Source organism: Phytophthora cinnamomi (assembly GCF_018691715.1).
Source record: "Phytophthora cinnamomi strain GKB4 chromosome Unknown Contig117, whole genome shotgun sequence".
NCBI classification, from domain to species: Eukaryota; Oomycota; class Peronosporomycetes; order Peronosporales; family Peronosporaceae; genus Phytophthora; species Phytophthora cinnamomi.
The window spans coordinates 171,176-184,944 of NW_027151050.1; the positions used below are offsets into that span (position 1 = coordinate 171,176).

The 13,769-nt window shown below is 56.2% G+C and overlaps 3 protein-coding genes across 4 annotated transcripts; 2 read left to right on the top strand and 1 right to left on the bottom strand.

The window, feature by feature from the left end:
* Window positions 1-103: 103 nt before the first annotated feature.
* On the bottom strand, window positions 104-1,760 carry IUM83_10364 (Protein phosphatase 2C; the record flags this gene model as incomplete). Of its 2 annotated transcripts, none has more annotated exons than XM_067934861.1 (2): window positions 104-1,374; window positions 1,469-1,760. In XM_067934861.1, the coding sequence occupies 2 exons, from the start codon at window positions 1,758-1,760 to the stop codon at window positions 104-106; spliced, it is 1,563 nt and encodes a 520-aa protein (XP_067781489.1). The 2 variants fall into 2 exon arrangements, with proteins under 2 accessions (XP_067781489.1, XP_067781490.1); XM_067934860.1 differs by having other exon boundaries at window positions 104-1,377.
* A 321-nt stretch (window positions 1,761-2,081) lies between these two features.
* On the top strand, window positions 2,082-3,356 carry IUM83_10365 (Shikimate O-hydroxycinnamoyltransferase; the record flags this gene model as incomplete). The annotated part of the gene is made up of 2 exons (XM_067934862.1): window positions 2,082-2,772; window positions 2,842-3,356. 2 exons carry the CDS (start codon window positions 2,082-2,084, stop codon window positions 3,354-3,356), a joined length of 1,206 nt encoding a protein of 401 aa, XP_067781491.1.
* A 9,027-nt stretch (window positions 3,357-12,383) lies between these two features.
* IUM83_10366 (uncharacterized protein) lies at window positions 12,384-12,662 on the top strand (the record flags this gene model as incomplete). Its single annotated transcript, XM_067934863.1, has 1 exon — window positions 12,384-12,662. One exon carries the CDS (start codon window positions 12,384-12,386, stop codon window positions 12,660-12,662), a length of 279 nt encoding a protein of 92 aa, XP_067781487.1.
* Window positions 12,663-13,769: the final 1,107 nt, after the last annotated feature.

Sequence of the window (13,769 nt, forward strand, 5' to 3'; positions counted from 1 at the left end):
CACGACCGTACAATATGGAGGCGGATTCTCTATTATATCTCGACCAGCCAACTGTATGGCCGACGAAGATTGCTTTTCAAGCTTCAGCTTTTTCTGGGTGTGCTTATGCGTTAGTTTCCTTTTCTTCCGGGAGCTCGGAGAAAGAAATGACCATGGCCGTGATGTTGTCCATGCTACGCTTGAGCAGAGCCGCCTCCACGAGCGCGTTTGCGGCAAACTGAAGCGCTTCTTTTGTTACATCCTCCGCGCTCGTGGGCTCCTCCTCCCAGTGGAATTCCGCCACCTTGGAACGAACAATCTTGGCGGCATCGTCGTCACTCAAACGGTCCCAGAGACCATCGCTGGCAAACACGAGATACTCACCTGCTGCTTCCACATTGACTACACGAACATCTGGGACCACCGACACCAGTGGAGCTGAGCAGGATGCCGGCAGATTTGTCTTGAGCGGGTGGTCACCAAGAGATCTACTAATGGCCAGACGAAGCGGGATCTGGTCATGCGCCACGCGCCAGCATCCCGAGAAGATGACCTTACCTCCCGCCTCTTCCACGCGTTCAGTCTCCTCCTTGAGATCTGGTTTGTGATCCACCGATAGGCGCACCGCACTTGCCACCACTTCGTCACCTTCGTCGTCGCTTGCCTCGCTGTTCTCATCTGCGTGGGCCAGCACACCACGCGAGTCGCCTAGATTCGCAACGAAAAGCTTACCGCCCACCAAAAGTCCCAGCAACACCGTCGAACCGTCGCGCTTGTTCAAAATGACGGTGCGCTGCAGGATCTCGTCGTCCACAGTGGCAAACGCGTCGACCAGCAGCTCGCGGACTTTCTCCACGTCGTCGTCAGCCAGCTCCGTGTGCTGCGCGCGGCGGCTGATCTCCACCAGCTCGTCGCTTTCGCCGAGCAGGTCCTTAAACCGACGTCGCGCGTACTCAGACGCATACGCGCCGTTGTGTCCATCGTACACTGCCAGCAAGCAGGGCGACGTTTCTGCGTCCTCCTCGTTTTCAAGTAGCCGCTCTACCACCGAGTAGCGGTCTTCCATGTACGGGCGCGCGCCCTGCGCGAGGGACACGCCCACCTGGACGCGCATCTTGGCCGCCTCTCGTCTCCGACTCCTGCCGCTGTACTTGGGGTGGCAGATGGTGGTGAACTCGGAGCAGCGCGGGGTCTTGGTCTCCTCCTCGTGGAAGCGCTTGAGCGCCGACTCGATCACGTCCACTTTGCGGCGCTTGCGGTCTCTGCTCTTGGCCACGAAGCGCTTGATCGGGGGCGTGGGCGGCTTCACCTGCTCCCCCTCGGGCGGCGGCTGCGACGGCTGGGAGTCCTCGAGCTCGTCCGGGCTGGTCTCGGGGCCTTCGCAGTCGAGCGTCCCTGCTGCAGTCATCAGTAGCACACACGTTGAGCGTCTATGTCTCTCAAGTGCCAGCCAACAAGCCGGCCATGCCGATGCCGGGGCTGAGCTTACCGGAGGTGGTGGGCGACAGCGAGTTGCGCTTGCGCTTGGCGGCGGTGGGCGTCGGGGACGCCGTAGCGCCGGCCGCGGCCTCGTCCGCCGCAGCTTCCGCCTCAGCCTCTGCTTGGGGCGGCTGCGTCTCGTCTGCGGCGATCTGCTCGAGCGCGCGGATGCCGGCGCGCTGCAGCAGGCGTGGCGAGCGCGTGTGCGGCGACTTGCAGCTGTCGGGCGGCGTGGCCGAGCACATCTCGAGCCCCACCATGCCGTTCACTGGAGAGGCCACCAGGACGTCGGCGGGGGCCATCGCGTGCGGTTGTGTGCGAGTGGGGCGGAGGCAGCGCCGAGATGGGACGCGAAACGACCGGATGGATGGAGAAGTGGTCAGTCCGACCAGGGCCGAGTGCTCTGCGTGTCGTCTCGTGCCTCGAGCGCTGTCTGCCCGCTGGCTGGTACTTTTCACCTGCCCCACACGGCGCCAAAATGAGACTGAGCGTGCGAACTCCCGCGCGATTTCCACACCACGACAAAACGGACTGCGACCGGCTCTGATTGGCCCGTTCAAACCTACCCCGCGGCGTTTCGCATCGTCTTCGAGCTGTGTGCGGCACATCAAACTCGGCCCCACATGGCGCGCATCATAGCGGCGACGGCGGAGGCGGCCGAGCAGCTGCAGGCCGCGCGCGAGGCCCTGGCGAGCGCCCACGCTGACGCGGCCTACTGGAGGAAGCAGTACTGGACCTCGGTGGAGGCAGTGCGCGCCTGGGTGGAGGCGGAGCATGCCGACGCGAGCGACTCGGCGCCGCGTTACCGCCTGCTGCAGCAGACGCTGCAGGACACGCGCTATGGGCTCGACTACGCCGTCCGCTGCGCCTCGGACGCGCGGCAGGAGCTGTCCAGTGCCAGACAGTTCTACCTTGACCTACTGGCGACTAAGGCTCCAGCTGCAGCTGCGAGCGACATGGGGAAGGCTGCTTTGGACTCCGAGGAGGCCACTTCAACTTCAGCACCAGTTACAGCTTCCACGCCGCCGTTAGATCGATCTCCAGGCCGCGACCGCTCACCGGAAGCTGGTGCTGTTCCGTTCCGGATTCGGACACATGCGGTGACTCATTCACTGCCGATGCAACCAGCGTGTGTGCCGACGAGTACACTGGAACGCGAGAATGGAGGTATACCAGAACCACTGCCTCCTCCCCCTACTGCTGCTGCACCAGTGGCTACTGTAGTGCAGGAGGTGCCACGGAATGCAGGACAAGTAGTGGGTGCTGGTGAGCGGTCGGTTAGCGTGAGCCCTAGTCAACCGAGACCGGCGACAGGTGCGTGTAGAAGTAATTTATCTAACAACGTGCACGGGTTGCTCATACGTCGTGGACTGCTGACAAAAGGTGTTCGGCGAATTTCTCCGTTGAAGCGCGGCGGAGGCGAAACGGTCTACGTTGTCCCTCCGAAACGCGCCAAGTACGCGAGAGCCTTCAAGTGGGACAACAACATGATGCACCATTTCCCGAAAGACTTCACAATCCCCGTGTGCACGCTGGCTACGATGTGGGCATATTGGGTGTGCGGCGATCCGATCGCAAAATACCCACCTTTTCGCATCTTAATCGCGCCAGAGCTCGAGGATGCCAAGACCAAGAGGACGCTGTCGTCTCTGCGCTTTGTGATGCTGGAAATCGAGTCCCGTGTCTTGGCCAACGGCTCGTGGGTGAATAGCCCAACTGCAGAAGACGCCGCGAAGATGCTGGAAACCGTAAAAGACAGCATAGCCGCCCGACCACCTGCTAAGCGAGGAGAACTGCAACCTGTAGAGCAACTACAGTGGACATCACTTGGTCGGATCATCCGGGATCAAAAAAAGATGATGAATGAAGATGAAGAAGACGACTACGAGGATGAGTAGATTGCCCCTCGCCAGAAACCATTTTAGAAAAAAAAAAAATCTTTAAATATTGTGAAAACCGGTTAGATTGTGATTTAGTGACTTATTAGGATTTATGAATCCCATTTGCTAAATCCGACCCTCAATTTAGCCTCAAAGTTACTATCAAAAAAGTATAATTTTACAAATCTTACAAAAACAGGATGTACCCTCCTCAAAAATACTGAGGCCGTGTTCGACACGGCAAGATAATACTAAGTTAGTAGCATTCTTGAGCCAAAATCACGTTTTCACGATTACAGTATATATTTCATTGGTCTACTAGCCGATCGCCGCCGCTTCGCGGCGGTGGGTGTGTGGTTAGTCGGAGCCGGTTACGCTCGCTGTTCCAGCTCGCTCCACTATTTGTCATAGCCCCCTCCGCATCCCTCGAGCGGGTGTATAGTTCGTTGCAACCCGTTACGCTCGCTGTGCCAGCTCGCTCCACTACTTGACACACCGTTCGTCCCAACCCATTCCGCTTCCTCTTCCAGCTCACTTCAATACTTGCCATACCGTTCGACCCAACCCGTTACGCTCGCTGTTCCAGCTCGCTCCACTACTACGCGATCGCGCTCGGTGTTTGAATGTCCAGCATGCTTGAAGATTCGGCGTGCTTGAAGGTTCGGCGTGCTTGAAGGTTCGGCGTGCTTGAAGGTCCGGGGTCATCCCTGTCCAGCGCACGTCTTGTATTTCGCGCACTGTATCGCGAAATGTGTGTGGCACTCCGAATAATAATATATTCTAACAGAGAGGGTTTTGGCTAATCACAGAGCAGTAATAATATATTATGTATTTAGCTCAGGCCCAGAAGGTCGTCCTCTATTTTTCTTTATAGCGCTATCGCGCACATGTAGATGTTGGTATGTCGCGCACGCAGCGCACCGTCGTCGCTGTGCGGCGCTCGCGGACGGTGGGGCTCGCAGCGGCGCCCGACGTCCGCGCGCTGCGTCGCTTCGCCGCGCCCAAATTCGAATTCAAAAACGTAAAATTTAGCGCGGAGGCAATTTCAGCCAATCACAGGGCGTTATAAATATAACGCAAGGCTATTTTTGTAATATCGGGCATAGATTAGCCAGTCAAAAGGATGGTGGGATGCCATAGGGTAGGTTACTAATACACTGTCGCTAGGCGGGAAGGGCGCTCCCCCGACGATGCTCTAGGGCAGGCTAAGGCCCCAAGATAGAGAATGGACGGACGGACTTACAGACAGACACACCGGATACTCTGTTAGTTGTAGTAGACTAGCCGAGCGCCGCCGCTTCGCGGCGGTGGGTGTGGGTTTGGCCACAGTAGTGTGGACCGCCCGCCTCCGCTTCGCTCCGGCGGGCTGGTTGGTTCGCTTAAGCACGGCTTTGTCTTTGGGGGATGGGTATGCCCGCCTCCGCTTCGCTCCGGCGGGCGATGGTTTCGTCAAAGGGATGCATTGCTAATGTGAAACGCACTTCCAAAAAAGACATGTATTTATGTAATTATGAAGTGTGTACTGCTGAATGCCTACTCCGCCTAAGCATCTTCGAATATCTGCCTGTACACAATGTTGTCAGTGTATGCACCGTCGTCTTCCTCCAGCTCCGGATACTCGATCAAAGCCTTGAACTTGGACCTGGATGTAACCCGCGACAGCGCCACATAGAGCTGTCCGTGGGAGAAGCAGGGTGTCGCCAGATACAAACCTAGGTTCTGGACGGTTTGGCCTTGGGCTTTGTTGATGGTCATGGCGAAAGCTGGTACAACTGGAAACTGCTTGCGTCGCAAGCGGAAGGGGAACTCGCGCGCGTCCCCATCGCTGACGAAGACGATCCTTGGAATTAGAACGTTTTGGCCTAGGCGCTCGCCAGTCATGATGGTAGCATGAATAACGTGAGGCTTGAGCTGGACAACCCGTAGTCGCGTTCCGTTGCAGAGGCCCAAGTCGGGGTTCAGGTTTCTCATCATCATAATTGGGGCGCCTTCCTTCAATGTCAGCTTGTGTGGAGGAATACCGTTGATAGTCACCGAATGTAACACCTCCGGCTCGAAGAAGTTGCCTTCGTTGTCGTCATCCACGGAATCCACCGATAGATACTCGCGGGCCTCCCCGGAGAGTCGTTCAGAGACAGCTTGGTTGATGCGGTGCACCACGGCGTTGGTAGTCGTCAAGATGGTCCTGTTGGCGAAGTACTCGTCCGTAGCAACCTCGGGATCGTTGATGGCGGCGTACATCTTATCGATAATGTTCTTCAAACCCCGTGGAGCAGCTCCAGGTGCGATTTCTTCGTCTTCCATGTCGTCTCCTTCTTCGTAGATGTTGTCGATCAGCATATCGCGCGGAATCTTCACAAAGTCCCTGCCCAGTGACCTGTTGACCTCGTGCCTACCCTCTCCGACTTGTAGGAGAAACTCCGAGAAAGCTGCGAGCTCTGCGGCGGTGCTGTCGTTACTTGCCGATTGTACACGCATGTTTTCCGTGAGATGCAGCTGCTTGAAGTGTCGCCATAGCGTAGATGACTTCAGACACGCGTCGATGGTCTCCGCTGGTGTGCCGCGCACTACCACCGGCAAAATCTGGCGGAAGTCACCCGAAAGGACAAATACTTTTCCTCCAAAAGGCTCCTGGTCGTTACCCATGATGTCACGCAAAGACCTGTCGACCGCTTCGAAGGCGTGCCTGTGAGTCATCGGAGCTTCGTCCCAGATAACCAAACTGGCCCGCTCGATCAACATCTTGAGGCGCGATTGTTTATAAATCGCACACGTCGACTTGTCGTTCAGCTTGAGAGGTATCTTGAACGTTGAATGCGCTGTGCGCCCACCCATGAGCAACAGCGAAGCAATTCCACTCGAAGCCACAGCAATCGCGATCTTCCCGGACAGTCGCACCTTCGCCAGGATATGCCGCAGCAGAGTTGACTTTCCTGTACCTCCCGGGCCGTCAATAAAGAAGAGCTTGTTGCCTTGAACTGGCGCTTCGGCCGCCTGGATGATTTCGTCGTAAATAGCTCGTTGGCCGTCGTTCAGCTGGCTTTCTTGGTCCACAATGGCTTGAAGGGTAGAGTGCTGGTACCCCTCCAGTTCGCGTCGAATGAGGTTGTTCCGCAGCAGCGAATCCAGCACCAGCCGCGGGTATTCATCCAGCTGAGGGAGGTCAAAGTCCGCCACTACGTAGCCATTGATTTGGAGCAGGTCGTTAAGGTCCTTGAGTGTGTGGAACCTGATCATGTCTTCCTTCTCCTGTCCTTCCAAGCCCCGGTATGTGTACGCGAAGTCTTCAGAAAGAACGTCGTAGAATCGGTTCCACAGTACGCGAACCTCCGAAACTTGAGAATAAACAATGATAGTCGCGAAGAGCTGGCGGAGTTGGTACGGCATCTTGAAGGCTGCGGCTTCTTCCATACACGCAATCCATTCTGCGTCGTCTTCAAGGTAGCCCAGTTTAAGTGCGGCCTGGCGGTACGACGCATACGTAACACCATCCACTGCCCGAAGCTTGGCAAAGGACTGAGGGCCCTTGCGGTGACACAGCAGTACACGCATGTAGAACCTCTCCATGTCCCGAGGGGTCACATGAACCATCCGCCCAAGCGCCGCTTGGTATTGTTTGCGACGAACCCATTTCTTTGCCTTGTCGTCCCAGCGGAATAGCTTCGGAATGTCTTGGTACACCATGGTCTTTGCAACTTGGTTCTCCGGGGCCTCGCTCGCGCACAGTTCGAAGAAGCGGGTCAACATCGAGTGGCGACCACGCGTGAGAACTCGATCCGGGTTGTCGCTCGAACGGAAGGTCACAAATTGCTCGTTCTCCAGGTAGATCGTCAGCTGTACGATGGAGTGCGTCTTGCCTTGAACGGAGAAGTCGAGAAGCCGCATACATGCCTCTATCGGAGATATATACCTTGCGTTCAGGTACCGAAGAATCTCGTTGGGCTCCATCCTTGCACCGTTCGACTCCCCGCCAACCGTTTCCACAGTTATTACAGCCTTGTCGGACACCTTGTAGACGTACTTGTACAGATATTTGACCGCCGTGAGGGCCGTACAAACCTCCACGTTGATATGGCAGTTGTACTTCTGTGATAGGTAGGGGTTGTATGGAACCACCCATTGGTTAATGGTGGCGTTGTCGTACTCCCTTCCCTTGAACTTGAGTACTCCCGGTGGCCGGCGGCGACGTCTGCAGACAGGAAACCCGTTCACGTTTCCTTGGGTAACCTCTACCAACGGCTTCGGGTATCCCTTCGTACACTTTCCGTCTTTCATGCAGGGGCTGGAGGGGTTCGCCGCGCCACATGGGCCATGCATCGTGCAAGTGAGGATGGTCTCGTACAGCTGGGGGTTGATCTCGGCGTCCGGGAGCTCCGACGAGCACAACTTGTCGATGATTTGTCTTGTACGCGGCTTGTCTTCGTCTGCGAGAATGATAAGAATGTGTGCGTGTGGGAGGCCCCGCTTCTGGAACTCCACCACGTAGATCCGCGCGAGCACACGTCCCAGGACGCCTTCATCCAAGTCTTTCAGCATCGCCGCGAGTTTCTGCTGCCAAACGCGGGCTACGATGTCCGGGCGGTCTTGTGCGCTTTGGTTTGGCTCCGGTATCTTCTCCTGGATCTCGTCCCACGTAGGGTTGCACGTCATAGTAACGAAGACGTCCGGTTTTCCGTACTCGCGCACGATAGCCATGGAATCTTGGTAAGACTTGTACATGGCCCGCGGACTCCCCGAATGCGTAGCTGGCAAAACGATGCGCTTGCCGATTTGGTCCAGGAAGTGTCCCGAGCGACGCTGCGGTTCATCGGGGTGCTGGAGCGCCCCAGTTTCGCGGTTGTACTCCGTCAAAAGGGCTTCTCCCTCGCGCAGAACCGCCGTGTTTTCACTTAGAAGCGCGTCTCGAACCCCGCTGTACTGATCGGCCCGTAGTTCGGCTTGATGAGATGCTACCCAACGCAGTTGCTCTTGCTCGCACTTGGCTCGTTGATCTACGCAGTACTGCTGGAATAATCGCCCACCTTGGTGCAGTACCGACTCGTCACCGACTTTCTGGAATAACCGGTAGGCTACGTGCTCGCGGAGGGACATTTCACGCTTCTTTCTGCGCACCACGTTGTTCGCATACACGTCTGTGTAGGCCCAACCCAGTTCTCCATGCGGAAGAAGTAGTGGGTACTGCAACGGGTCATACACGGAGTGTGTCTCGAAAAGGCGCAACAGAGAGTGATCTTTTGCACACAGAAGGATGTCGCGCGGGCTGTCCAAGTTGCCATCCTCGATAAGAGTCGCCCCAACTTCCGAGACCGTTGGTAGGTTGTGGGTTCGCGGGTTCGACCTCTTTTCATGTAGCCGGAACACCATATCAACCACCTCCTTTCCCGCCGCCTGGTCGGCGCGCAGCTTCTCCGCGAAGTTGAGATATTGTTGCGCGAACGGGTTGCACTCCTCCATCATCTGCTCGATCTCCAGCAGCGTTCCAGAATCGAGGTCAGCGAAGATACCTCGGCGTCGCTCCGCTCGCTGTTGCATGTCTGGATCGACGATGTAGATCTGGGCAAACTTGGGAGGCATGGGCTCGTTTGTGAACGTATCGATACGCGGAAGTAGAGAGCCCAGGTAGTGCCCCATGGCTCCTTGAATGCGATATGTGTAGACGCCTCGTTGTCCCGCAACGCTCTCGTCTTGGTTCACGTCCCTGAAGTTGTACCGGTTGCTACAGGAAGCCCCAATCGACGTGAAGGCAAACACTTGGTTATAGGCACGGATGCGGCGACGAAACTCGGCGTCCGTGTACAACTGATGCAATCGCGGAGGCGCAGCTGGTAGTGAAGGTAGCTGCACCGCCCCCTCTAAACAACAGCCTTTCTTGGACTCTGCAGGCCACTTCCACGCGTTGCAATGAGGACAGACCGTAGTCGGAGGCAGTCTGTGGCGCCCATCGACGATATTGGCGCCACTGAGCATGGAGACTCTGAAATCCTCCTGGTTCGCGAGTGCATGGCCTCTGCGAAGCGTGCTGCGCCGTATACGCTCTTGTTGCCGTCGCTCCTCTTTCTCCTCCTCCTCTTGAGCATCGCGAATCGTGGCTTGATACTCCCGAAGAGCTACTCTCTCTGCTTCGGCTTCCTCTCGCGTTAGATTAGCCCGACGTTCTTCCTGCCGAAGGCGGTCACGTTCCTGCCGTTCTTGACGTTCATCGGGCGTTTCTAGCTGTCGTTGTTGTGCGTGTTGGAGACGGTCGGTCTCGGTTTGGTTAGCTCTTCTATTGGCCTGTCCTAAACGGCGTTGCTCGCGCTCTGAGCTTCGTTCGGCCTCGGGAACTAAAGCTCTACGTGCCTGTTGGCGTTCAGCGTCCTTACGCCGTTGACGCTCGCGTTGGGATCCCGTCATGTTAGCCCTTCTAGCCCGGGCTCGCTCTCTGTCACGTGCTCGAGTGCGTTCTCGTTGAGACTCTGTCATTGCTGCGCGCCGCCTACGCGCTAGCTCCGCCGGGGTCGGTCGAGGCGCTTGCTCGATATTGCTGATATACGCCGCTACGACTGTTGAAGCAACAGATGCCGCCACCGGGACCGAATGCTGTTCTCTGCGGGCTGGTGGAGGCTCAACAGACGTATTCTCGGCCGCAACGTGACTCTCGCCCGCCGTGACAGTAGTGGCTGTGGGTGTCACGTTAAGCGCTTGAAATTCCTTGTTTAAGTTGTATCGTTTAGACCTTCGACGCGCTTGGCGACGCTTTTTAGCGGCAGGCTCCTCCGGGCCAGCGGGAGTTGCGTTGATGCGCTCGTTGTCTCGCAAGGCCTGCTCGATCTCCTCCCGCGTCCTTTTCCTTTTCGTTCGACCCATTGTTGCCTACGCACACGTAACAGAGTCACATGGCGCGTTAGACATAAAGTCTAAGAACACCGTCGCCATTTCCTGGGTCGTATACACGCGCCCCGCCGCGGACACAGAAGCGCAAATAGGTGCGTCCACCTAGAGCGCCGGTCCCATACACGACCACTGGCCCGGAGATGAGGCAGGTCACCCGGCTTCGCCGAGATCTGCCCCATTTACCCCGGATTGGTATGAGATTTCCCACGCCGCTGGCGGGCGGACGTGGGCACCTCAGGGTCGCGGCTCCCAAGAGCGGTCGCTGCGGCAAGGGCACGCGCAATCCTACGTCGGCGGCGGGTGCCAGCTGCAGTCTTTCTTATCATCTTAAAATGGGTATTGCTACCCACTTTAGAGAAAGTAACGGTCAGTATAGTGGAGAGCTGCAGTACCCAAATGCCATTCCCCAAGGTAATTAAACCCGAGGTGCAGGTAAGTGAGCAATGTTGCAGATTCGGGACGGCCTGCCTGGCATCTGTGCACCAACGGGGGAGTCTCGACTACATGGCCGTGTCGTGGAACCCACTGCAACTCCCCCGTGGCCCCACCGGAGTAGGCACCAGGCCGCCCTTAATCCCACACTATAATACCTCGACTGCCCTGAAGGTACCAGTTATCCCAACAGGCGGAACTCCCGAAACCGACACTTCTATTACAGTTAGGAAACTATGTAGCTAAGCGTACCTTAGTCCCTGTGCGGCGCTCGCGTCCTGTGGGGCTTGCTGTAGCGCCCGACGTCCGAGCGCTTCCTCGCTCCGCCGCGCGCGGAATTCAAAAAAGGAAATGTGAAAGCTGAGGCAAATCAGCCGGCCAATCACAGCACGAATAGAAATCACGCAAAAATAAGCCAGTCCGGAAGATGGTGGGATGCTATAGGGCAGGTTACTAATGCGTTAATGCAGGGCGGTAGGACGATGCTCTACGGTGGGCTAAGGCCCGAAGACAGAGAACGGACTTACGGACAGACAGACTGACAGGAGACTCGGTTAGTTGTAGTAGATTACCGAATTGAACTGGGTCTAGAACATACTTCAAATAGTCCCAATTGGAATTTGTATACACATAAATCAGTAGATTCGGCTTTTGATCCGTATCCAGACCAAAAGAATAGAGCTCACTAAGTAGAGAAGATAGCTACACATTATTTCGGATTAATTAGTACTGAGAGGGTGGAAATGTCCATAAACAGGTCGATTGAGCAAAATTGGTCCGCGATGCACAGGGCTTGGTGTTCCAACTGTAGAAAGAAAGTTCGATGTATCTACAACTGTTTAGGGCCAGTACACACGTTTCCCTCGATGATTTTTACTGGGTGACAGAGCTCATTCAAGAATCTGCCACCTGAAGGAAGAATGCCGCTTGCCGTGTAACGAGAAGATAGGAAGACGCGTTTCTGCGGCGTCTGGAAAGAAGATAAAGTGCTGAGCGGGAGCATCTTGTCCGCGAGCATCGAGTACATCGAAGGCACCAGGGACCGTGACGCCAATTTTGGCGACGAGGTTGAAACAATATGCTAGCGAAGATGTCACGGCTGTTAGGTTTAGCACCGGCGGCAGCCCTTGATGCTGAGGAACTGGTGGAGAAAGCTGCAGCAGCTGAGTCGGAGGCGGACGATGAAGATGAAGACTACGTCGACGGAGAAGAGGACACTCCGGACGATGACATTGAGAACGAGAAAGCGACCACACCACCCGAAGCACCGCGGAGCCGCAAGCCCTCTACGAGGAAAAGAAAGGTTCTAATGCAAATTGCTGCTGCTTTTAAAGTCTTACTCACCTGCCCCCGTTGCGCCAACGCAAAAACCAAACGGCGCGGCTACCGGAGGCCACCGGCTCGACATGGATAATGAGTTGGTTGAGGTTAACGGGATTCGGAAGCGGCGGCAGCGGCAGTGCCAGGTGTGCACTATCCGCAAAACCGTCAGCACCAAACGTCATGTAACACGCTTTACTGTCCGAAGTGTAGTAAAGGCTCCTAGCGGTAAGTGCATCATGGGTGATATCAAGCATGTAAACATTCGACTCATGCTCGATACCAGTTAGGTTGTATTTGTGGGATAGTGTGCGTAGCGGCCACTATCCAAATAACAACTTGTCTTGTTCTGCACCCTGGCACCAGCTTTGGCGAAACGGGAGCGAGCGACCGCAGCCTCGCTGTGGTCGTTCTATCCAGATGGAAGCTCCTGGGAAGAAGCTGCCAAGTGTTGGCGAAGCCGATACCGTAGACGAAGAGAGAGGCCCCGCAGGTGAAGACGAAGGCATCGCCGACGAAGAGAGGGAGCCCCCAGCTACCGATGGAGAAGAGCAGGCGGGCAACGATAGTGCAGCTGCCGATGAAGGCGACGAAGCTGAGGAGGAAGCGGATGCCGCGATTGCTGTTGATGATGACGATGCTCGAGAGGAGACTGCTGAGGAAGGGGAATTTGCTAGTGGGGATTCATGGCAAGACTGACGAGAAGGCAAGTAGTGGTGATTCTTTGTACGAACAGAAGCGGAGTAGCTACGTGAGTACTTAGCTACTAATACTCGCTATTCGCCGCGATTGCTTATCAATTTCAACACTTATTTACTCAATAGTAGTAGTTATGCACACGTCTAACAACGAAGAAGAGACGCCCTCAGTAAAAGGGCCAACACCATATCCGCCATATCACGCATAACGTCCTTAAATGTGATTGGTGACGCTTGATATACATCATGTGGCTTCATAAATAATGCTCGCCCACACGTCACCCCGGCAGGAAGGTCGTCCTCGACCTTCCCGTCATCGAAGAGCTTCTCAAATTGTAGCGCCGTGACTCAATGTCGCGACATGGGCCCTCCTGGCCTGGTTCCAATGTCGACTTGATACTGGAGCACGTAGCGCCCAGCTCGGTTTCGCGTTCATCGCCTGCCAATCTCAACGACATGCCCGTACGCCGGCACCAGCAAGAACGACGGAACTTGAGTAGGCGGTTGCTCTCGCGGTTCGGCTCCTTCTCGAACTTTTTCTCTCCCGATGACATTTCCCGCCGCCAGCTGTTCGCTGCGTTCTGCGTCAGCGAACGCCAACTTGACAAAGCCTTCCTTGAGAGTGTCGACCCTCGCCTCTATTTCGCGGCGAGCTTGCACTGCTTGCTCACTCCACGTTAGGGCCTCCCGAAACTCGCCACTGGGCTGAGGCATCACAACGTCTGCTTCGACCTGTGCATCTTGTGATAACCATGATCGGCCACCTGGGTCTGCGTCTCCCTGTCGCGGCGTAGCCCCTTCAACTGTCTCTACTTGATCCAGTGCTTGCTGAAGCCTCGACTCTCTCACGATTTGACGCAGCTCCCGCAACTTTGCGCGCTCTCGGCGCTTGGCGGCCTTCGGAGCTCGCCTCTCCGCCTCTGATTTGTCTCTCTCTTTTTGCGCCTTGCGCGCTGACTGGACCAGCAACTCCTCTCGCGCTCACTTGTCACTTTGATGCATCTCCGCCAACACCGTTGCCAAAACTTCCCCTGGCAGTTGACTTGACCGCTTATCGACAAGTCTCGCCGGCACTTCCGCTAATGCCGGTGTCTTGACACGCTTGACT